This window comes from Trachypithecus francoisi, unplaced genomic scaffold (genome assembly GCF_009764315.1).
Source record: "Trachypithecus francoisi isolate TF-2019V2 unplaced genomic scaffold, Tfra_2.0 Lachesis_group13, whole genome shotgun sequence".
Taxonomy (NCBI): Eukaryota; Metazoa; Chordata; class Mammalia; order Primates; family Cercopithecidae; genus Trachypithecus; species Trachypithecus francoisi.
The window spans coordinates 17185247-17208936 of record NW_022681458.1 but is presented as its reverse complement, the minus strand read 5'-3'; the positions used below and the strand labels follow the sequence as shown (position 1 = coordinate 17208936).

General features: G+C 43.5%; 1 protein-coding gene across 2 annotated transcripts in view; it reads right to left on the bottom strand.

The window, feature by feature from the left end:
* Positions 1-15079: 15079 nt before the first annotated feature.
* The window catches only part of AP1S3 (adaptor related protein complex 1 subunit sigma 3), a 99782-nt gene continuing 91171 nt past the window's right edge, over positions 15080-23690 (bottom strand). The window contains exons 5-6 of one of the 2 annotated variants that reach the window (XR_004441557.1): positions 18242-18332; positions 15080-15622 (exon numbers count right to left, since the gene is read on the bottom strand). Coding sequence is in view for 1 of the 2 variants with exons in the window: in XM_033230061.1 (XP_033085952.1) it covers positions 18324-18332 (9 nt within the window). In the remaining variant the exon portion in view is untranslated. Of the gene's footprint in view, positions 15623-18200; positions 18333-23690 lie in introns of those variants that run through there. The other variant, XM_033230061.1, reaches the window with a different exon arrangement.

Sequence of the window (23690 nt, the reverse complement as noted above, 5' to 3'; positions counted from 1 at the left end):
GTCAGGAGTTTGAGACCAGCCTGGCCAACATGGTGAAACCTCGGCTCTACTAAAAATACAAAAATTAGCTCACTGTGGTGACACACACCTGTAATCACAGCTACTTGGGAGACTGAGGCATGAGAATCGCTTAAACGGGGAGGCAGATGTTGCAGTGAGCTGAGATCGCGCCATTGCATGGCAGCCTGGGTGACAAGAACAAGACTGCATCTCAAAAAAAAATAAATAACTTACTTTAGCTTCTTATGGATTTCATAATACTTATCTCTGAAAACATTTTGACTGTAAATTTACGAATTAGGATGCAAGATCCCACATGTCCTCTAATCTAATGTTGCATGGTTGCTCTGAAAATAGAGTTAAGCTTATACTAGTATTGTTGCATGGAGCAGTTGTTATGAAGACCGATAAATCACTGTTCTCTTATGTAAAATACTGATACATAATATTTTATAGGCAATATTTAATCAATTGCCGGAATAATTTTTTAAGAAGAATGTTATACGAACTTTCCTTTGCAGCATGCATACATCATAGTGAAGCAGTTTCGTTGTCTCAGGTAAATACCTGGGGTTTGTCTTGCCATGCCAGGAAAATTTAGGACACAGACACACATGAGGAGTTTAGGAGCAGAGGTTTAATAGGCAGAAGACAGAGAAAGGAGAACAGTTCTCTCTCTAATGAGAGAGAAGTGCTGCCGAGAGGAAACACTGGTTGGCAGCAGAGTTCACCGGATTTTATAGGCAGGCTTGAGAAGGCAGCGTCTGATTTACATAGCGCTCACAGATTGGTTCAACCTGGTGTGACGTTTACACGGCAGCATGCGGAGAAGGCTGGTCACCCCCCATCATCCTGCCTATCTTATTATGCAAATGGGCTTTCAACTTGGCTGGTGCCATCTCGTCTGCTCCTTACTGTACACGTGGCTGGCAAAGGGAAGGGAAGATGGAGCTGCCATTTGAACTATGCCTAGTCCCAGATAGTTCTTTCCTACTGGGATTCACCCCTGCAAGCTTTCAGTTTGCTTGTCTGTGTCTGCAGCTTGATTTTACAGGCTGTTAGTTGTTAGAAAATGATTTGGGGCTGCTTTTCATTAAAAAGGAAAATCCTACTGAGGACTCCAGTACCCTCACTATCTGCCTAAGTAACTTCTTCTTAACTCCTGTATCAATAGGAGTCAAGAGTAAAATAAGAGAGACTAGACTGTTATCCACCCAGTGAGAAAGGAGCATGGTTTATTCTAGGGTATTGGCAGTGGAAATAGAAAGAAGGAAACAGAGAAAGAATTTGTCTTAATACCAAATTGTATCTCACGGGGGATGAAAAGAACAGAGGATTCAAGGATAACTCCTAGACTTTTCGGCTTAGATAACTGTAAACGGTAGTCCCTCCTAAGGGAGACAAGGGAGCAGCATGTTTGAGGTGAAAGTCATGAGTTTCAGTTCAAATGTGAAGTTTGAAATACCTATCGGACCTTCACATTAAAGCATAAGGCACAAAGTTATATATGTGAAGAAGGACTAGAGATAGAAATCTAAGAGTCATGGACGTCGATGGTATATAAAGCTGTGGAGATCGCCTAAGAGAGAAAAAAGAGAAGAGGGCTCAGGCTACAGTTGCTAGACTTCTCTGGCTAATTCACCATGCCTCTATGCATCTCACATTCCCTGTCAGTTCACTGCAGGCAAAGCAATAAGGATACATCCTGTCTCAGGCTGGAAGGATGTAGGACTCATATTCTTCCTTTTGCTTCATTCTTGTTTCACTTCATTTCTGGCAGGTCAGGAGATATTTTTATTCTTTTCCCTAATAGATTCTCAAAAGAGATCAAATGATTGCTGAGGGCTTCCTGGAGCAAGAGAAACAATCATTCTTAGCTCACAGTTCAACTTTCCTTCCACTGAATCCCACATGTCCCCCTGCAGATAAAGCTTCAGAAAGGGCCTTATTCATTTTCCTTTCACAATGTTCATGATAGCAGGGCCAGCAATGTTACTAACCTCGTTATGTAAACCCAACAAATTTGATTTGACATTTGAGCAGAGAAGTAAACAGACACAAAACCGTATCTACCAGCCACAAAATCGTTTCTGAAAATCCAGTTTCGACACCAAGATTTAAGAGAACCCAGCAGGTCTTTTTGTCAATGAATCCACAAGTATTTGCCGGGTGCCCTTGAGGTGCCTGGTACTGGATGCAGCTGCTTTTGTGAGCAAGCCAGCAGGTTCTCTGCCATGAAAATAGAAATTTAATCACTTGTCCATCCAAGCATTTCCCTTCAGCTTTCCCAGGATGCTTTTTGTGAATGACTAACAGAATAGCTTCTGCAAAGACAGCCTGCAAATCCCAGCCGGAGGCCCTGGGAGGAAAGATGACTCAGCCACGCCTGACGTCAAAGCCTCCCTTTCTTTCAGAGAAGTAGGAAGAGAATGGCAATGGCCTGGGTAGAATGACCTAAATGCCCTCCTGAGTCCTGTGTGGGTCCTGCTTCCTCTTCCCCCACCTGGCAATGATGATTTCAACCCAAAGAAAGTTCAAACTGTCAAACTGGAACTTCACTGTCAAGTTAACTAAAAAACTAGAAACAGAAGCCTTCCTTCCTGTCAAACAATGTCAAATCCTTATTATGAGTTCTTTTTCACTGGAAAATATTGAAAGTATTTCTTTTTTTCCACAGGGTGTTTTATATTGATTTGCATCTTAGTCTGTTTGAGCTGCTATAATGAATACCATAGACTGGGTGGCTTCAACAACAAACATTTATTTCTCATCATTCTGCAGCCTGACAAGTCCGAGATCAAGTTGCTGACAGCTTTCATGCCTGGTGAAAGCCCTCTTTCTGGTTGGTAAGTGGCTGTCTTTTTGTTGTATCCTCACTTGACAGAGGAGGGGTTGGGAGGAAGGACAGCACACTAATCTCTTTTTATAAAAAGCACGAATCCCATCCTGGGGGCTCCACCCTCATGATCTCATCTAAACTCAACTACCCGCCAGTGGCCCCACCCCCAAGTACCATCACAGTGGAGGTTAGGGTTTCAATGTATGAATTTGGGGTTGCATTCCATAACAATACGCTTATAACATCTCAGCAGCGGCTGAGCATGGTGGCTCGTGCCTGCATTCCCAGCACTTTGGGAGGCCGAGGCGGGAGGATTACTTGAGCCCAGGAGTTTGAGACTGGCTTGGGCAACATAGTGACACTCTGCCTCAAAAAAGGAAAGAAAGAAAAGAAAGAAGAAAGAGAGAGAGAGGGCGGAGAGAGAAAGAAAGAGAGAGAAGGAGGAGGAGGGAAGGGGAAGGGAGGGGAGGGAAGGGGAAGAGAGGGGAAGGTAGGGGAGGGAAAGGGAAGGGAGGGGAAGGGAGGGGAAGGGAGGGGAGGGAAGGTGAGGGAAAATCTCAACAATGACATTTTCCAGTCTGCCTTTCACATCAGGATTTCCAAGGACTTTCCGAGATTATGCATAGGGCCATTTCACTGTTCACTGTGTTCGTTTTTCAAACAGAGCTTCCGGTATGTCAGGGCATCCACAGGGTACCATCCAACAAAACTCTGACATCCCTATGCAAACAGTCAAATTTCAAATTTGTCCTTGGAAAGTTATCACAGAATTCAACCCCCAGGTATTTGTCCTGGGGTCTCCCACGTAAGCTATTCTCTAATTTAGTAACCCCCTGAGCAGTGTCATTGAATTCATTCTAAATCTTTCTCTTTTCAAGGAGCCTGCACAGCTAATTCACCAGTGAAACCTAAATTGTTTATGAACATCACGAATGGGCTATTTACCTCTGAAGTCCTGATGCAAGTCATATGTCTGGCTACTCCAGCACCTACTAATCACTCAGTTCTTTGAATTTTTATGGCATAAGAGTCCTTATCCCTCTTTTGGGCATTTTTGGATATATTAACTTTTCATTGCATCTTACAATTGTTTTGCAGCTGTTGAGGGTGATAGATAAACTTACCTAATCGTCATCTTAATTTTTGCTTTTGTTTTTTAACTCCAAGTACCCATTGCAATGCCCTACACTAAAGGTTCAACCAGTAAGAGTTTATTAGGTTGAATTGAACTTACATTTTTGTAACTCTTGGAACTATAGTCTTGGGATAAATTTAATGGTAGCATTTCAGACGTTACAGCAGATGAGCAGCAAAGATAATTTGGGATTAGAAGGACTTTTGGAACCCCTGAACCTAGCCACATACATGCTATTGATGTGGAATGCTGGCCCTAATTACTTTGATGCTGGTCCTGCCCCAGTTCAGGTCTCCGTGTAATATTATCACCCAAACTCACACAGGACTATTCAGTAACAGGAAACCAATTACAAGGTACCAAATTAGAATGCGAGAAGGACTTGGCCTATGAACTCTTACACCAGCAGAGGGCACTTCCTTCTAGCATGCAAGTCTGCTAAGGAAAGCAAATTAGAATGAGAAGATGCCTGAAGACTGCTGGATACAAGTTACACAGAGATGTTTTCCGATCAGCTATGGAAAGCAAAAGAATGGCCCTTTCCGTCTCCAGATGGATACAACTTTGCTCACTTGGGATTGGAATCCCAGTCCTTTGGGAAATGCTTAGAGTGAGCTGATAAATTCTTATTCTCTGACTCCCTTTCTAAAGTTTACGTAAACCTACATCTTCTGAATTCCACATTTTCATCTTATTTTAGGTCTCCCTGTGTTTCCCCCTTGTCCTTAGAGGGATATCCCTGTACTGTTGTTATTATTACTCTTACTGAGACTCTGCCTGTTTTTATCCTGGGGAAAATTTCAATCACATGTCTGATAGCCTTTTAACTCTTTCTGATATTCAACCTGAAGTCTCCCAAATGTGGGTGTACACCAAGAAAGTGAGGGATTTCTAGGAGTTCATGCTAAACAGATTCAAACTCCAGGCATCTATTGAGGAAAAAAAAAAAAAGACGGTGTTATAAATAAGTATTGTGGATCAGAAATAGGCAGATTGTTCTTGGTTATGATAATATAGAGGATTATAATTTGGGTGCAGAGAATCCCCAAATGAAGCATGGGGTAAGTGTTGGAGGCACGATGGCACTTCAGTTTTAGTTGTGTGGAACTCAACGTGTGATGGTAGCAATAATAATCCCAATTACAAAAAAACTGAGGCACAGAAAGGTTAAATAACTTGAGTAATATCCCAGCTTATGATAAAGCTGAGATTTGAACTAAGTTCAGTCTGGCTGAGAAGTTTCTCTGCACTTCCCACTGTTATCTTGGGCCCAAGTGTTGCTGCCTCTCAACTCCAGGAATCAGCAAATGTATTTCCACAGACTAGCTGTTTGTTTTCAGTAGGTTTTTCATCTGTCAAGAGCGGTTTCAAAGTAGAATAAGGAAAGTGAGAGTTATCTGCATGAAATATATCTTCAATTTTCTTGAATGTCTTCTCCTCTTGTATATTTACTTCCTTATCCCATTCCTGAAGTAAGTCAAGTCAAATAAACTTTGCAACATGGTGTGTATAAACTGATCTTTCTACCACCTTGAATGAATCTTCATTTTTGGCCCCACCATGTGTCCAGCATACCTCCCACTGTGGTTTATCTCATTCTTCTTTTCTCAGAGGTCTGAATGGCAACTCTTTAGGGCCCTCCTCTTAGTCCTGAAACTCCTCAGAGGCCCATGCCACCCCTGGAAGGTTCCTGCTCCAAGTTTCTAGTTTCCAATAATCCCAACATCTTGCCTTTGTGTCCTAAAAGTGACAACTGCTTTATGCTGTCAGTACCTCTGTGATACATCAGGATTCCCTTTTAGCTATTTAAGTTCTCTATCCTGGGCCAGCCATGGTGGCTCATGCCTGTAGTTCCAGCAATTTGGAAGGTGAGGCAAGAGGATTGCTTGAGGCTAGGAGTTCAAGCCCAGCCTGGTCAACATGGTAAGACCTCATCTTTGCAAAAACAAACAAAAAAAAATTTTTTTTTTTCTTTTTGAGACGGAGTCTCCAGCTCAGGCTTGAGCACAATGGCACCATCTCGGCTCACTGCAACCTCAGTCTCCCAGGTTCAAGCAATTCTCCTGCCTCAGCCTCCTGAGTAGCTGGGATTATAGGCTCCCACCACCACGCCTGGCTAATTTTTGTATTTTTGGTAGAGACAGGGTTTCAACACATTGGCCAGGCTGGTCTCGAACTCCTCTGACCTCAGGTGATCCGCCCACCTCTGCCAAAAAATTTTTTTAATCTTCTATTCTGTTTAACCAATTATTTATATTAAATTCTGTCTGTTTAAATAACTAATATCTGTTTTTATGACAGGATCCTAACTGATACAGTAATGGTTATTAGGAATTGGAATTATCTGCCCTCCTATGGCTCACATATGTCTTCCTAAGGCATCTGAAGTATGCGATTTTCCCTGTTCATCTAAATCCAATCAGCACAGTGACATCAATGCTGTGGACTAGTGTGCTATTCTTTGGAATGTCAAAATAATCAAAATCTCTGCAGACACAATATGGCAGACGGTAAGAGAGTTGACATGGCCCTGCGCATACACTAAGAAAGTATACTCTGCCCTGCCAGGAAAAAGCAAACTCCTTCTGGCAGTCTTTGCAAATTGGTGTGGAAGAAATAGCATTTGCTGGGTCAATCACTTCATACCCAATATCCAGGGGCTGCAAGGTTTGTATTAGCAAAGGTACTGTATCTGGAACAGATGTTACAACTGGATTCACCATCTTAGTAAGTTTATGAAAATCCACAGGCATTTTCTACCATCTTGCTTTCTTTTGCACAAGCCAAATAGGAAAATAAATGTGAATATGACAAATGTCACCACCCCTGCATCTTACAAGTCTTCTAAAAGGACCTTGAGGTCCTTTTGGAAAAAGGCTTAGAGGAAGACTTAGAGTATATACTTGTAACTGTGTGATGTGTGTGTGTGTTTAAATCAAACAATAATTCTATCTTATGAGCATCTACAATATATGGGGCATTGAGTAAAAAATGAAAAGATCATGAGACAAGGAAGCTGCCCTCAAGGAGTGATTTTTTGCTGGGAGTGACTGACAAGTAGAAGTAAATATATACGGATAAATTGCACCACAACCATTAAGTGGCATAATAGAGTACAAAATTAAGTGACAAAGAATATTTTATATAGGAGTGGCACAGGCCAGGCATGGTGGCTTAGGCCTGTAATCCCAGCACTATGGGTGGCCGAGGCGGGCGGATAACCTGAGGTCAGGAGTTCAAGACTAGCCTGACCAACATGGAGAAACCCCCGTCTCTACTAAAAACCAAAAACTTAGCTGAGCATGGTGGTGCATGCCTGTAATCCCAGCTACTCAGGAGGCTGAGGCTGGAGAATCACTTGAACCTGGGAGGCAGAGGTTGTGGTGAGCCGAGATCGTACCATTGCACTCCCACCTGGGGCACAAGAGCGAAACTCTGTCTCAAAAAAAAAAAAAAAAAAAAATTTTTTTTTTTAAGAGTGGCATAGATTACGTCTTAACATCATGAGTTTGGGCCTTTTCCCAGAACTGGACAAACACTTTAAACTCCTCAAAGGCAGCCCAGTCTTGCTTTTATTACTTTGCCCTTTGGAATAGGTACTGACTTCAGCACCAACCTCAGACGAGAAGCTCACTTTCTGGTGATCTCATTACTGTCACAGATGCTGTTTCCACTCTTCTAATGAGGCTTCAGTCTCCCATTTAAACAAGAAGAAAGAGAAGGAAGAGAGGAAGAGGAAAGAAAAGAAAAAGAAAGAAAATAAAGAGAAGGCTGAAAACAACAACAAAAAAAACCTGCTTTAATGTGCTCTGCACTGGAAGTCACAAGTGAGGGTGTTTTTTAACCTTAGGTAAAGATATCTTTAATAAAAGGTTCCTTGTTCCTAGTTCACCCAGATAAAAGCAGATCAAAAAAGCCAGTACATGAGGGACAGGCTGAAATGAAAGCTTGATAGAAAATACAACATAAATTTTTGGCCACGTCTTCTATAAATTGCCTGGGGCTCTCGACACTATATTTAGCCTCCTGAATTCAAGTCTATGCCCCAAATATAGTAACTAAGAGGAGGACCCTGCTGTAACTGACATACAGGCAGCTGAGTATCTCTGAAGGGTGTAATTCACACACATCAATACCAGTCATTCCCATTTTTCTGCATCACTCGCTCTCTAGGGACAATTTTAAATCATCTGTGGGTAGATAGTTCAGCCAACTAAAATTTAAAATATTCATAAAATAGCTCCTGTACAAATAAAACCAGTGCCCATAATGACATCTTATTATCCTTTTTGCACCTCTTTCTCTCTATTTGCTTCCTCCTTTAGCACATAGTAATAGTCATTCATCCCAGAATGGGCTCACCAGATCCTGACTAGGTACTCATACCTTCAGAAAATGTGTAGTGACCATTGCCATGCACCAGGCCTTTATGCTAAGCTCTAGGGATACAGTGATGATCAACATAGAGCTCCTGATCTCAAGAAAATCATAGTCTAGAGGAGAATACAGATAAATAAGCAGTCAATATTACAGAGCTGAGATAGGAAAGCACTAGAATAGTAGGGAAGCACCTAACCATTAAGTGCTGGTAGGCAGGTGTATTAGTCTGTTCTCACGCTGCTAGTTAAGGCATATCAGAGACTGGATAATTTATAAGGGAAAGAGGTTTAATAGACTCACAGTTCCCCATGGCTGGGGAGGCCTCACAATCATGACAGAAGGCAAATGTGGAGCAAAATCACATCCTCAATTACGTCACGGCAGCAGACAAGAGAGCCTGTGCAGGGGATCTGCCCTTTATAAAATCATCAGATCTCACGAGACTTATTCACTGTGATGAGAACAACACAGGAAAGACCCACCCCCATGATTCAATTACTTCCCACCGGGTCCCTCCCATGACATGTGGAGATCAGGGGAGCTACAATTCAAGATGAGACTTGGATGGGGACACAGTCAAGCCCTATCAGCAGGAATCAGGGAAGGCCTCCTGAAGCTAAAAAGAATTTAATGCCAGCCTTGTATTCAACAAATATTTCCTGAGTACCTACTCTGCATAAGCACTGTTACAGGCCCTAAGGAGACAGTACTAAATAAGACAAAATCCCTGCCCTAGGAGAGCTTATTGAAAGAGATTGACAAAAAAAGAACAATAATTATATAATATAGCTTTAGGTAGTAATAACTGCTACAAGCAACTAAAGCAAAGCAAAGAAAGTAAAAAAAAGATAAAGAGCATAAAATAAAATACAGTGCATTTTATTTAAAAGTTTAAAACTAAAGAAATAGAAAATGATGAAACAGGAACAGTCACTTTCAGTGGGAGGCATTCAAGCATCAAATGGAGTCAAATAAGGAAGTCAACCATTGGCTCTTTTCATTTTAATTTTTAGAAATAGGATCTTGCTATGTTGCCCAGCCTGGTCTCAAACCCCAGGGCTCAAGCAATCTGTCGATCTCAGCCTCCCAAAGTGCTAGGATTATAGGTGTGAACCACTGTGCCTGGCCAATTATTAGCTCTTTATTGCCAAATGGTGTTTGTAACAAACCATCGGGAAGTCTCTGAGCTTGTGCTGCCCACACGTTTAGGGATGGCTGGGTGGCTTTGCTGATGTTGACTGGGCTCACTCACAAGTTAGTGACGGAAACCAATGCAACCAGAGCAAAACAGACACAGGGGAGAACAACTCGAGGTTAGAGATGTCGGCAGGAGCTAGATTAACATAGGGAATGGTAAAGAATTGGAATGTGAGTTAAGGTATGATGGGAAGCTTTTGGAAACTTTTGAGAAAGGAAGAGGCATGATGTGATTATTGTTTGAAAAAGATCACTTTTTAACTAGAAGATAGGTCACAGTGAGTCAAGAGTGGAAGTGATGAGCTAATTTTATTTATTGTTATAAAGGCAATATCTTGGCAATAAATGTTGGTGGCTTAGACTAGAGTAGTGAAGGCAGAGGTGATGGATGTAGTCAGATTTTTTTTTTTTTTTTTGAGATGCAGTCTTGCTCTGTCACTCAGGCAGGAGTGCAATGCATGATCTTGGCTCACTGCAACCTCTGCCTCCCGGGTTCAAGCAACTCTCCTGTCTCAGCGTCCCGAGTAGCTGGGACTACAGGTGCCCACCACTATGTCTGGCTAATTTTTATATTTTTACTAGAGACAGAGTTTTGCCACATTGGTCAGGCTGGTCTCGAACTCCTGACCTCAGGTGATCCACCCGCTTCAGTTTCCCAAAGTGCTGGGATTATAGGCTTGAGCCACTGGGCCCTGCCAGAAATAGTCAGATTTTTAACAAACATTTTGAAGATACATCCAGCAGATCTTAGAGGTGGACTGCAGGTGGGTCAGTAAGGGAGAGGATAATCCAGCCCTAGAAGTGGATTCTGTAGGCTGGACTTGTCAGGCACCCCTGCAACAACATACAGTAGATTTCCTTGGTTGCCCCAGAGAGTTGCCTAGAGAAGTGACATTGCCCTGTTCTGCCACACTGACAGCTGTCACCAGCAGATTCAACATAAGAGGCCTATTCTTCACCCCTGGCTGCCAGTGGGACCCAAAAAAGATGTGAGCAGGCTCAAGGGTTGGCAGTCTCAAGCTTGAATCCAGTCCCTGCCAGCTACCAGCAGTGTGGGCTTTGCAAAGCTTCGCCTCACTGAGTCCCAACCTCCTCTTTAAAGTAGGGGTAATACAATCTACAATACAATAAAGTAGGGGTAATACAATCTACTTCTCAGGTCCACTGTGAGGACTAAGTTGGAAAACTCTATAGACCAGCACCTACCAGGATGCCTATACTCTCCCACACTGGATACCATCATTAAGCGAATGAAGGCAGCCATCTCCAAGAATCAGGAGTTGTGAGTTGTTTAATAAGTACTTGCTGGAAAATTATTTCTGGCACTCAAGTACAATTATGAAATACCAAGTTCAAAGGTCTCTTTACAATAGGAGTTTCCAGAACCTGCAATGGGCTAAAGATGTGATGTGATTCTCCATGAGAAAGAAGAGAGTATGCAAATTTTCTAAATGCTTCTCAAGTATTTTCATAGGACCCTTATTTTCTTAAACATCTCCTGAGATGACTTGGACATTTCACATCTGGGGAAACAGTGGTATAAAAACTTTGCGGGGCTTTTTTTTTTTTTTTTTTTGAGACAGGGTCTTACTCTGTCACCCAGGCTGGAGTGCAGTAGCATGATCTTGGCTCACTGCAGTCTCCACCTCCTGGATTCAAGTGATTATCCTGCCTCAGCCTCCCAAGTAGCTGTGATTACAGGCACCCATCACCACGTTCAGCTAATTTTTTGTATTTTTAGTAGAGACGGGGTTTCACCATGTTGGCCAAGCTAGTCTTGAACTCTTGACCTCAAGTGATCCGCCTGCCTCAGCCTCCCAAAGTGCTAGGATTATAGGTGTGAGCCACCATACCCAGCCAGTACAAAAGCTGTGCATTTCAAGCCCCAAGTGTTTAGCAGAAATAGCCAGTAGCCCACTTGCCCTCACTGAAAGGAAGTGAATGTAACAGGATCTAGTGCCAGGCTTCAGAGCTGCCAGGAGTGGCAGTTCAGAAAAGTGGACTCTGAGTCCAAGTCTAAGAGGTCTGATTTCAGCAAAAATGCTTAAGCAACATGGAACTGAGAGAAGAAGGCAAGCTGTGAGTCTGGAGTTGGCGGTCAGAAAGCAGAGGTGAAAAACCAGAATCCCAAAGGTAGAAACAGGACAACAAAAGAGAAGAGGGAGAATGGAGAAGATGGTTGAATAGAGGCCAATAAAAAAGGAGAGAAGTTCAATCTTAGTTCAAAGCAAATATTTTGACCTTGGGAACCTGACCCTCTTCCTCCTATCCTTGGCGTGTTCTATCTGGGCTAGGGGCAGGGCCTAAAGAGGTAAGTTCTGATTAGATAATTGGGATGTTCGCATGGACTTGCCAACTGGACAAAAATGGGTTGGTGCCAGGGGTATATCTTTTGGAGCACCAAACATGTAGAGGCCCCAAGGAGAGGCTAGGGGAGGTGGGATCCAAGCAGGAATGATCAGAGGAGGCCATTGAAGGACCCCAAAGATGAATAACTTGTTTCTCACTGTTGCGTGAGGTTAGCCCCGTTTGGCCCAAAGCTCTAACCTCTTACTGTAGGTCACGTGTTCATAGAGGAGCCCCATGGGGGACCCTCCGTACCTCTAAGGACACCTAGGACTTTGAAGTTCCCAAAAGACACACCCACATCTCTGTCTTGCCCTCCTCCTCATGTTCAAACTTCCATTCCTCCATTTTGAGCATATTCTTGGCTAATCTAAGAATATACAAAAATCAATTTTTAAAAACATCATGAGCCAGGAATTTGGCCTTTACTCAGCTGTTTCTTTGGCAAAGTTCCTCAATGCATTTGTCATCGACCAACTCACCACTCTCCTGAACCAGTTTTTTCTCTGACTGCAGTGTGTATGCTTCAGAAGACTGTCTGCTATCACTGCATCAGCTCAATTCCACTCAGTCAAGTCCTCATCACTGGATTTGGCTGGTATGTGTTGAGCAGGCATTGTCAGGCATTGAACCAAGCTCTGACATGCTTTACTTAATTTATTTAATTCCCACATCCCCACAACAAACTCAAAATGAAAGGAGATAATTTTTTTTTCCAGTTTCACTGATGAGAAAACTGTGAAGTTGGGCAAAACCCAAGTTCCCACAGAAAGTAAGTGCCTGAGCTGGGATTCTAACCCAGATCCGAGTGCATAACCTTACACAGGATGTTAAATAAGAAATCCTAGTCCAATTTCAATGCTGAACTGGGAATCTGGAGGTGTGGGTTCCAGTTCCAACTCTACAATTTGCTTTCCAGTTGCAAAGTCACTCACTGGGCCCCTTTCTCCCTTAAAACAGAGGCATGGGATTATGACATGCATACTGAAAGCCCTTTCAGTGACAGACTAGTCTGTATCTATAGATTATAACAGTCGTTGGTCCCTGTGCTTATTTTTCTAAATTTAACGCACCCACCCCAATCTCATCTTGAATTGTAGCTCCCATAATTCCCATGTGTTGTGGGAGGGACTCAGTGGGAAGTGGTTGAATCATGGAGGCAGTTTCTCCCATACTGTTCTCTTAGTAGTGAGTAAGTCTCATGAGATTTGATGGTTTTATAAGAGGTTTCCCCTTTCACTTGGCTCTCGTTCTGTCTTGTCTGCCACCATGTGAGATGTGCCCTTCACCTTCCACCATGATTGTGAGGACTCCCAGCCACATGGAACTGTGAGTCCATTAAACCTCTTTTTCTGTGTAAATTAGCCAGTCTTGGGTATGTCTTTATCAGCAGCATGAAAATGGACTAATGCATAAAGGTTTAGGATTTTTTCCTTCTATTCAGTTTTTTGAAGCAGTCTGGGGCATTTCCCTGGATTCTTTTCATTCTGTGTTTTCATTCCCAGGATCCATCTCCCTTCCCCAAAACACTTTCATTTCCTTGAGGGTGACTCCTACTCTGCCCTCTGAGGTGTGGGGCAGGCTCTTGGCAGTGGGGTACTTCTGGGCACCTGATTCCTTCCACAGACACAGAAGGGTGCCTTCATCTACCCTGGACAGTCAGGGCTGGGCATGACACCATACCAGAGTCATTCCTATTTAAGCTCACTGACCTCGGAACACTAGACACCACGGATGATATCAGATCAAATCTTGTGATGCTTTGGGAGCTACAGTTCAGGGGTAGCAGAAGCTATATTACATGGTATGGCATCTGTGCTGGCTGCAGCTTCCTAGCCACACTGCTTCTGTAGAGTGACTTTGGCTGCCATCCTGCAGCTGAGCTCCTAGAGCTACCCTGGGTCCTGCCCTTTTCCCAGTCTGGTTTTCTTGACTCCTCATCAATGTGATGTGTTTGCTAGTGTCTTTTCAGTTCTTCTTCCCTCTCCTTTCTCTTTCTCCCTTCCTTTCTCTCTTTCTTTCCTTTTTATATTAAAGCCATTGCTTGCTATCAAGAACCCTGGGTAATACTACTATTTAGGTTTGAGTTTACATGTTAAATACATTCTGGTGCTTGAGATATTTTTCCCCCGATTCTTCTGAAACTAATCTTTTAAAATTACCTTCAAATTCACTTTATAAATCATACATACAAAACTGGTCTCATTAAACTGACATGCCTTATTTTTACCTAAAAGGTTTTCACCTAAGTCAATCATCCACCATATTCTCCAGGCATCTCTTCAAGAGACTTCCAAATACCAAGGTGCCGACCAGTGATTTGGCTGCTTCACCAGCTGGCAGGCAAGTGAGAAAACACTGCTCTGGTGCTCGTTACCTAGGGCCAGTTTTGGCTTGAAATTGAGCCCCCCGCGGACCTCTCCCATCCCAAGGTTGCTGCTCTGTTGCAAACTCATTCATTTCTGCCATTAGCGTAATTCACCCAAGTCCTTTTTGTACTTAAGGTATTACGAAATAACGGATGTATGAACAGACAACTGGATGAAGGAGTGAATAAAAGAACAATTTTTCCATTTTTCCTGGATCTTAAATTCAAACATTTGAAGAACATCAACCATGATACAGCCCTGGTTAAATTAACTCCTATTTCTTTTTGTGTGAGGTGTCTGGCCTAAATACAATCTCATCCACTGGAATTATGAAAGGGATCCTTGGAAGCTGTTTCAAGAACTCCACTTTGCTGCGGCACTGTAAATATCTCTAACATGAGGGAAAGAAGTGGGCACAGCGGTATAATGGCTAGAAATATGAGGCCCCCATATGATTTCCAGATTTTTTTATTTTTTTATTTTTTTCTGGGACAGAGTCTTGCTCTGTTGCCCAGGCTGGAGGACAGTGGCATGATCTCAGCTCACTGCAACCTCTGCCTCCCGGGTTCAAGCAATTCTCCTGCCTCAGCCTCCTAGTAGCTGGGATTACAGGCACATGCCACCACGTCTGGCTAATTTTTGTATTTTTAGTAGAGACGGGGTTCCATCATGTTGGCTAGGCTGGTCTTGAACTCCTGACCTCGTGATCCACCCACTCGGCCTCCCAAACTGCTGAGATTACAGGAGTGAGCCACCATGCCCAGCCAATTTCTAAATTTTTTTGTCTACAAATTAAGAAAGAGAGAGAAAGGAGAGAAAAAGAAAAACCAAATATAAACCAAGCTAGCCTTCTCATATTTTGTCACTCATAAAGTGATATATTTTTAAACTTCAGAAAAAAATTATATTAGGATAATAGATATAGCGATAGAAATATACTAATAGGTTTTTTTTTTGTTTTGTTTTTGAGAAAAAAGAATCTAGAAATTGTAGAATCAATTCAACTCAACATATTAATACAATGAGTATTAATTAGAAAACTACTATGGATTTATTCATTTGTTCTTTCATGCAATAAAAATCTGCCCCTAGGACATACCTTACTGTGAGCTATGGGTACTGAGAGACCAGTTCCTGCCTTCTGGAGTGCCTCAGAGTTTAGTGGGGGATTTGATACATATGCTGACACAACAGCTACTTAAGAACTAAGTTAGCAAAACAAAAAAGAAGAAGCACACTCCTTTACCTGGGAAGGTTGAGAAAGTGATGCTGGGTACTAAAGATGAGAAGATACCCTCAGGCAGGTAGAAAAGGGGCCTGTATTAGTCCATTTTCATGCTGCTGATAAAGACATGCCTAAGAGTGGAAAGAAAAAAAGGTTTAATTGAACTTACAGTTCCACATGGCTGGGGAGGCCTCAGAATCATGGCGGAAGTGAAAGGCACTTCTTACATGGTGGTGGCAAGAGAAAAATGAGGAAGAAGCAAAAGCAGAAACCTCTGATAAACCCATCAGATCTCATGAGACTTATTCACTATCACTAGAATAGCACAGGAAAGACCAGCCCCATGATTCAATTATCTCCCCCTGGGCCCTCCCACAACATGTGGGAATTCTGGGAGACACAATTTAAGTTGAGATTTGGGTGGGGACACAGCCAAACCATATCAGGACCTTTTGGGACCCTACTGCATGCCAGGCTGTTTACTAAGCAGGGTTCTAGCTACTGCAGATATGGAGTTTCTGCCCTCAAAAAGTACATAGTATAGTGAGGGAGAAGAGGGAGAGGACAGATGCAATAAATGCATGAATACATGAACAAATAGGTAAGCAACTAAACCAACCAATAGAATAATTTCAAATAAAGTAAGTGTTATAAAGAAAATAAAACAGGGTTATGGGCAAGACAGTGACAGTGGGGAGACAGGTTGCTACTGAACTGGGGTGATCAAGGAATAGCTCTCTGAGGAGGTGATGTACAAGCTCAAACATACAAAAATGCAGAAGAAAACACATCACATGTTAGGGACACAGCTGGATGTGGGGTACTGGGATCAGAAAGGAAGGAGAAAGCATGAAAAGACCTGGTTCTTAATGAGAACACATGGACACAGGGAGGAGAACACCACCACTGGGGCCTGTGGGTGGTGGCAGGGGTGGGGAGGGAGAGCATCAGGATAAATAACTAATGCATGTGGGGCTTAATACCTAGGTGATGGGTCGACAGGTGCAGCAAACCGCCATGGCACACGTTTACCTATGTAACAAACCTGCATGTCTTGCACATGTATCCTGGAACTTAAAATTAAATTTATATATGTTTGTGTGTGTGTATATATAGATATATCTATAGATAGATAGATAGATAGATCTGGTTCCACAGCAAGGAGGGTGGACATTATTCCATGGGTAACAGAGGCCACTGTGGGGTTTACAGCAACAGAGGGGATAGATCTGATTTGTATCTTAGCTGTACTGTGCTTCATCCCAAAGAAATCACTAAGCATTGGGCCTGGGTTTGGAAATTCCTCTCAAGTTCTTCTATGTTGGAAACACTAAAAAAACAAGCAGTAGGCAAACAATGAAAGCTATGTCTGATGTTTTTCAATGCAACATAATATATCCCTGATTATATTCCTGCCCAAGACTCTGAAGCCAGACTTATACAGAAATAACCACAGAAGTGACATGCAATGAGATCGATGGAACATTCTGCAATGGGAGAGTTCCCTTATCACCCTCAGAGGACGTTTGACAGGGGTGTGGCTTGCTCCTTCAGCCACCCCACTGCTAAAACCCTTAGAGGGAGCATGCAGATGGGCAGGTACAGAGGCCATGGGGAGCACTTTTGGGCTCTGGCTCCACAGCAGCGTCTAGGAGTGGGTGTCTACAACTCCCAAAGCCCAAGTGGGTGTGTGTTACAGTGTGCTCTTTCAGCTTTGCTGTCTGCAAACAGCTTGTGTTGATCAGCTCAATTAGACACACTGCCTTATCAAGAGGGCAGACGGCCAGTGTGACAGCTTTCTGTATCCCAAGTTCTTGCCCAGTGTACTGGAAAAATCAGATCACATGTGGGCTTGAAGGATGAGTGCAAGGTTTTATTCAGTGGTGGAGGTGGCTCTCAGTGAGATGGGTGGGGAGTGGGAAGTGGGGATGGAGTGGGAAGGTGGTCTGCCCCTGAAGTCAGGCCGCCCAGCAGCTGGACTTCCCTCTGACTGCCCCGGCCGACTCCCCTTCTCTGTTTCTCTGCCACGTGTTCCTACACTGCTGGTCTGCTGGGGTCTGCTGGTGTCTGCTGGTGTGTTCCTCTGCTCCCCTGAACATTCAACCACTTGTGTGTGTGCCCGCTAAGGTTGCAGGTTTATATGAGCACAGGAATGGGGAGTGGTAGGCCAGAGTGGTCTTGGAAAATGCAACATTTGGGCACAAAAACAGGAGTGCCTGTTCTCACTTAGGTCCGCGGTCACAGGCCTTAGGGTGGAGTCCTCGCCAGGAATCCCGCCCTTTTCTACCCAGCGCTTCCCTGACCCCCCCTCCCACCGTATCAATACCTTATAGTATTTGGTTTCAGAAAGACATACAAATAAATTAAAGAGCATAAGAATGCCTCCTATCCACACCACACTCTGCAGAATGTGGAAGAAGGGGTGCTGCAGGCTTCCAGGAAATGGAAAAGCTTCCTCAAGAGAGGAGAAAATAGTGCCCTGGGCTAGACAGTGTGACCCTGGCGTCACTTCCCTGCTATAAGTGTCTTAAAAGCAACAGCACAGGTATCAGGAGCTTTAAGGGCCCGTTCCTTTAAGAGACGTTCTTTCCATTTAAGGCAGAATATCAACAAGTTTCAAATGTGCAGTTGATTCAACATCTGCATTGAACACACAGGAGTTTCTCTTACCCCTCTCCCTCCCTCCTCCTCTTCCTTCTCCTCTCTTTCCTCTTTTAATAACCTTCTGAAAATGTAAAGAACATTCTTACCTTCCTGGCTGGCCACACAAAAATAGTCCACAGGTTGGATTTGGCCAAAGGACCATAATTTGCAGATCCCTGAGTTACGGTCTCATAATTCCTGGTGGAACAGATATGATCATTATAATGCTTTTCACACACACAAATTCTTCCACGATGTATGCTGTTTACCTGTGTCATCCAATATTGGATATTATGTTTACTTTTCATTTTTTCTGAATACCATTTGAATTTTTGTTAAAAACAAAGAAATTTTACTAGGGATTTTTATTTCTTTCTTTAAACATTCCAATACTGCTCAATCTTTTAAGAGTTTGAAAATGGAGTCCATGGCCCCAGAGAAATAAAATATCATATTATGCCTTATTTACTGTCTTGCGGAGGGACAGGCTGGCTGTATCATATAAGGTAGCCAGGTCAGATCAGACTCTTGACACACTCGGACTCCTGTGTTCCAGGGATCACAGTTGGTCTATGGCCTTCTGAACCTGGGCAAAAATAAGGCTTATTTTGGGGTTATTCTGAATATGTCAAAAGAAGAGATTATCTTAAACCTAAGAATTTGTCTATGATTAAGTTCCCATTTTGTGAGATTTGTCCATTTGGCATCACGGATGATATTAGCCTTATACTTGCTTTGTTTGGTGAAGCAAGAATTTGTCCTTCCCAGTTGTAAGCAGTGGAAAGAAGTCAAGAGAGAGCCTACGGGGAAGTGGGGGAGGAAGACCACCAGGGGGACACACCTCAACTTATTCATAGAAAGAAACCCTCTCCTTTGAATATACTATGCAATAAATGGTATTGAAGCACAATTTCTTTTTTTTTTTATTTTTATTTTTTGTGACACAGTCTCACTCTGTCTCCCAGGCTGGAGTGCAGTGGTGAGATCTCTGCTCACTGCAACCTCTGCCTCCTGGTTTCAAGCGATTCTCATGCCTCGGCCTCCTGAGCAACTGGGATTACAGACACTCACCAACCTCTCTATCCCCCTATCCTCCCCACGGTCTCCATTATTCCCATTCCCCACCCCAGCTAAATATGTATTTTTAGTAGAGACAGAGTTTCACCACGTTGACCAGGCTGGCCTTGAACTCCTGACCTCAAGTGATCAGTCTGTCACAGCCTCTCAAAGTGCTGGGATTACAGGCATGAGCCACTGTGGCCGGCCTTGAAGTGCAATTTCTATAACCAGCTTACAAAATGGTGCCCCCAGTTCTGGGCCTTTTTCTTCAATGAAGCTATTTTAGGCAACATAAAACTTCTTCCCTACAATAGGGTTAGGATAGCACTTTTGCTGCTTATCAGAGAGCTCCAGAAGAGAAACCAAGAACAGCAGCTAGCATTTCTGGAGCACTTACCAGGTGGCAGACCCTGTCCTGAGCACTGGTGAGGAAACTGAGGCAGGGAGTAGTTACCTGCCAGAAGCCACACAGCTGGCAGGGGACAGAGTCAAGTCATGAACCCCAGCACTTCAGGTCCAAAACCCACCTTATCAATTAACTCAGGGGTTCTAGGTGCTAAACAGCTTCTGTAAAGCAATTCCCGCGGCCTCGAAAGGCTAAGCAGCCAACAAGGCTGGGCAAGCCTGCCTCTCACCAGTCCCATGCAGGTCTACGGTCCCTGCTGCCTGCAGGGCAGTCCTAGCAAGGCTGATGGGCAAGCTGCCCTGGGCAGTTAGAACTTTCAAATCGGCAAAATTGCCAGTCATACATACTTACCCTTTGCTTACTGTCCCCTTCGCCTGGGAACATGGAGATACATTTTGAGTCAGAAGAAACAAAGCCTGAAGTGTACTAATTTCAAATATTGGCTGAGAGCTTTTACTCAGCCATGTCAATTCTGGCTCTCACCACATAATCCCAGGAAATTGAGAAGCCCTGACTTTCTCACAGACCCTACTGCACTCTGCCCACAAAACACCTTCCCAGACTTTCCCTCCAACTGTCCCCTTCCTGGTGCCCACAATTGTTTTCTTTTTTTTTTCTTTTTCTTTTCTTTTTTTTTTTTTTATTGATCGAGATGGAGTTTCACTCTCGTTGCCCAGGCTGGAGTGCAATGGCACAATGTCCGCTCACTGCAACCTCCGCCTCCCAGGTTCAACCAATTCTCCTGCCTCAGCCTCCCGAGTTAGCTGGGATTACAGGTGCACACTACTACGCCTGGTTCATTTTTTGTATTTTTAGTAGAGATGGGGTTTCACCATGTTGGCCAGACTGGTCTCCAACTCCTGACCTCAGGTGATCTGCCCACCTCGGCCTTCCAAAGTGCTGGCATAACAGGCGTGAGCCACCGCACCCGGCCTCCGTGACTGTTTTCACATACCAAACTACTGAACAATAGCATCTGAACTGGGTTGTGTCGGGGGTCTCCAGTACCACCTCAGGCTCGATGATTCCCTAGAAGGACTTACAGCATTCTGAAGCCATTATAGTCACAGTTACAGTTTATTGCAGTGAAAGCATCTAAATTAGAATGAGGAAAAGGGAAAAGGCACATGGGGAGAAGTCCAGGAGAAGCCTGGCCTAAGCTTCTCACTTCCCTTCAGTGGTGTCATAGGAGGATGCATTTAATTCTCCCAGCAACAACATGTGGCGACATATGCAAAGTTTTGCCAACCAGGGAAGCTCACCAAGCCTCGGTGTCTTTCGGTTTTACCTAGACACCAGTTACCTAGGCATGCAGCACCCATGTGACTGACCTCAGCCACCCAGACTCCAGCGTCCTCACCCAGAGCAAAAACAGTATTTGGCATAAATCACAAAGCTAAGATCAACCTATCTGGTCACACTGGTACGGCATGGCCCAAGGCTGGGGTATGCAGAACACTCTTATCAGGCCAAACATTCCAGGGGCTCAGACATTATGTCTCAAGAGCCAGCCAGTTCTGGAGGCAGGTTTTTAAATGTGCAGAGCTTCAGCAACCTAGACACGCAGAGTTAACCATTTCCAGTACAGGTTGTCAGCAAAGAAAAGCAAATCTCCTCAAATGGCTCTATCAACAATATCAAGGAAGGCTAGGCACGGTGGCTCACACCTGTAATCCCAGCACTTTGGGAGGCCTAGGCGAGCAGATCACTTGGGGTCAGGAGTTTGAGACCAGCCTGGTCAACATGGTGAAACCCTGTCTCTACTAAAAATATAAAAAATTAGCTGGATGTGGTGGTGCATGCCTGTAATCCCAGCTACTCAGGAAGCTAAGGCAGAATCGCTTGAACCTGGGAGGCAGAGGTTGCAGTGAGCTGAGATGGCACCATTGCACTCCAGCCCAGGCTACAGAGCAAGACTGCATCTCAAAAAAAAAAAAAAAAAAAAAAAAAACAATATCAAGGACCAAAAAGAAACAGCAGGACGCTGACCCCTGACTCTACAGCTAAATGCATCCAGGAGGATGTGGGGATGTGGTGGGTAGGAAACCCATGGCTATGGTTTGAATGCACTTCCTTCCATGTGAATTTGAAAGTGTGACATAGGCATTGATGTAATAAACATTAAGTAATCCATCTGGGTAGCAATATAAGCTCACACCCCTTGCCTTGCAGAAGCTCAGGTTTGAGGGAGAAATGGCCTGTTGTCCATGTAGGTTCACATACATAGGAGTCGCAGTGTTCTCTGCTCCCGTGGTACCCAATAAAATCCATTCATGCTGGGGAAGGGAGTCATGGGGATAGTTTCACAGGAGCTGACATTGAGCTGAGCCCTGGATGGTGACCAAAAGTTACCAGGTCAACAGTGAGTGGGGCATTCCCAAGGCAGGAGACCAAAAGGTAGGATATTCCAGGTGGAGGGCTCAGCACATGCACAATAGCTTAGTGCATTTGGACTGTCATATTAATCCGATGACTTTTCTAAATATTCTCTATAGGGTCAAGCTTGTAAGACTAGTCGTTATAAAGTAGTTTGTGGCACAGCATCCCAACCTTTTTATGTCATGCCACTCATAGAAAATAATCCTATTTTTGGTACATTTCCTTTGGTAAAGAAAAAAGGCTCCGCTGGGGCCAAAAGATCAACACTTTCAGGTCACCTGTACTGCATTTATGTCACCCCCACAGAGCATAGCAAATGGGTTGGGAAGCCCTGGTATACGGCAGACTGCCCACAGGTAGCAGTCCTGATTTGAATATTCTGTTTTCTCTAAGGATGAGGAGGAGAGAGAAAGAGAAAGTAAGAGAGAGAGACGCCAGTATCATTTCTCAATCAATTTTCTGTTGAGTTTTGTTTTTCTAAATATTAATATTTGCAATTTTTACTAAATATACAATCAATTTCCTGTTTAGTGTGATTTCTCAATCAATTTTCTGTTGAGTTTTATTTTTCTAAGTGTTAGTTTTTGCAGTGTGATTTTTATTGGGAGCAAGTGAAGGAACCACTCCCATTGTATACACTTCCAAAAGAAACACTTGGTTATAACATGGACCCTTTATCACTAAGCCTAATTTTCTACAGCCTATAATTTGCCTTTGTCACTAAAAGGCAATTATTAAGAGCAATTGATGGCTGGGTGCAGTGGCTCACACCTGTAATCCCAGCACTTTGGGAGGCCGAGGCAGGCAGATCACTTGAGGTCAGGAGTGTGAGACCAGCCTGGCCCACAGGGTGAAACCTCGTCTCTACTAACTAAAAATACAAAAATTAGTCGGGTGTGGTTGTGCATGCCTATAGTCTCAGCTACTCAATAGGCTGAGGCAAGAGAATCACTTGAACCCCAGAAGCAGAGGGTGCAGTGAGCCAAGATCATGCCACTGTACTCCACACTCCAATCTGAGCAACAGAGCAAGACTCCATCTCAAAAGAAAAATAAAGAACAATTAAGAGAAGTCAATACTGTATAAAGGGCCTTAACCTGGCTCTCAGCCCCTTTTTACAATTGTTCACTCTAAATTCTTGTTTCATTACATTTCCATATATAAACAAGAGCACACAATGTGTGAATCAAACATACAGGGAATCTTTACATTTATCAACATGAAATACAACTTTCTTTTACTATTATCTGTTCTTCCTCACTTGCTCATCTGTTCTAAATAGGAAGGAAGAAAGGAAGGAAAGAAGGAAAGAAGGAAGGAAGGGAGGGAGGGAGGGAAGGAGGGAGAGAGGGAAAGAAAGAAGGAAGGGAAAAAGGAAGGAGGGAAAGAAGGAAGGGAGGGAGGGAAGGAAGAAGGAAGGAAGGAGGGAAGGAAGGAAGGGAGGGAAGAAGGAAGGAAGGAAGGAAATAAGGAAAAGGGAGGGAGGGAGGAAGGAAGGAAGGAATAAAAAGGAAGGGAGGGAGGAAAGGAGGGAAACTGCTTTTCCTGTCCCTTATGAATAATATATTAGCTGGGTCTAGTATACAATGTGCTTGGTAGTCAGTCATTCTCCTGGTAACTATCACTTTCAGCTACAGCTAAGCTTCTTCAAAGGTGTTTTTCCATTTTTCTTTATAGATATGCCTTCCTAGGCTTTATCTTCACATCACTTG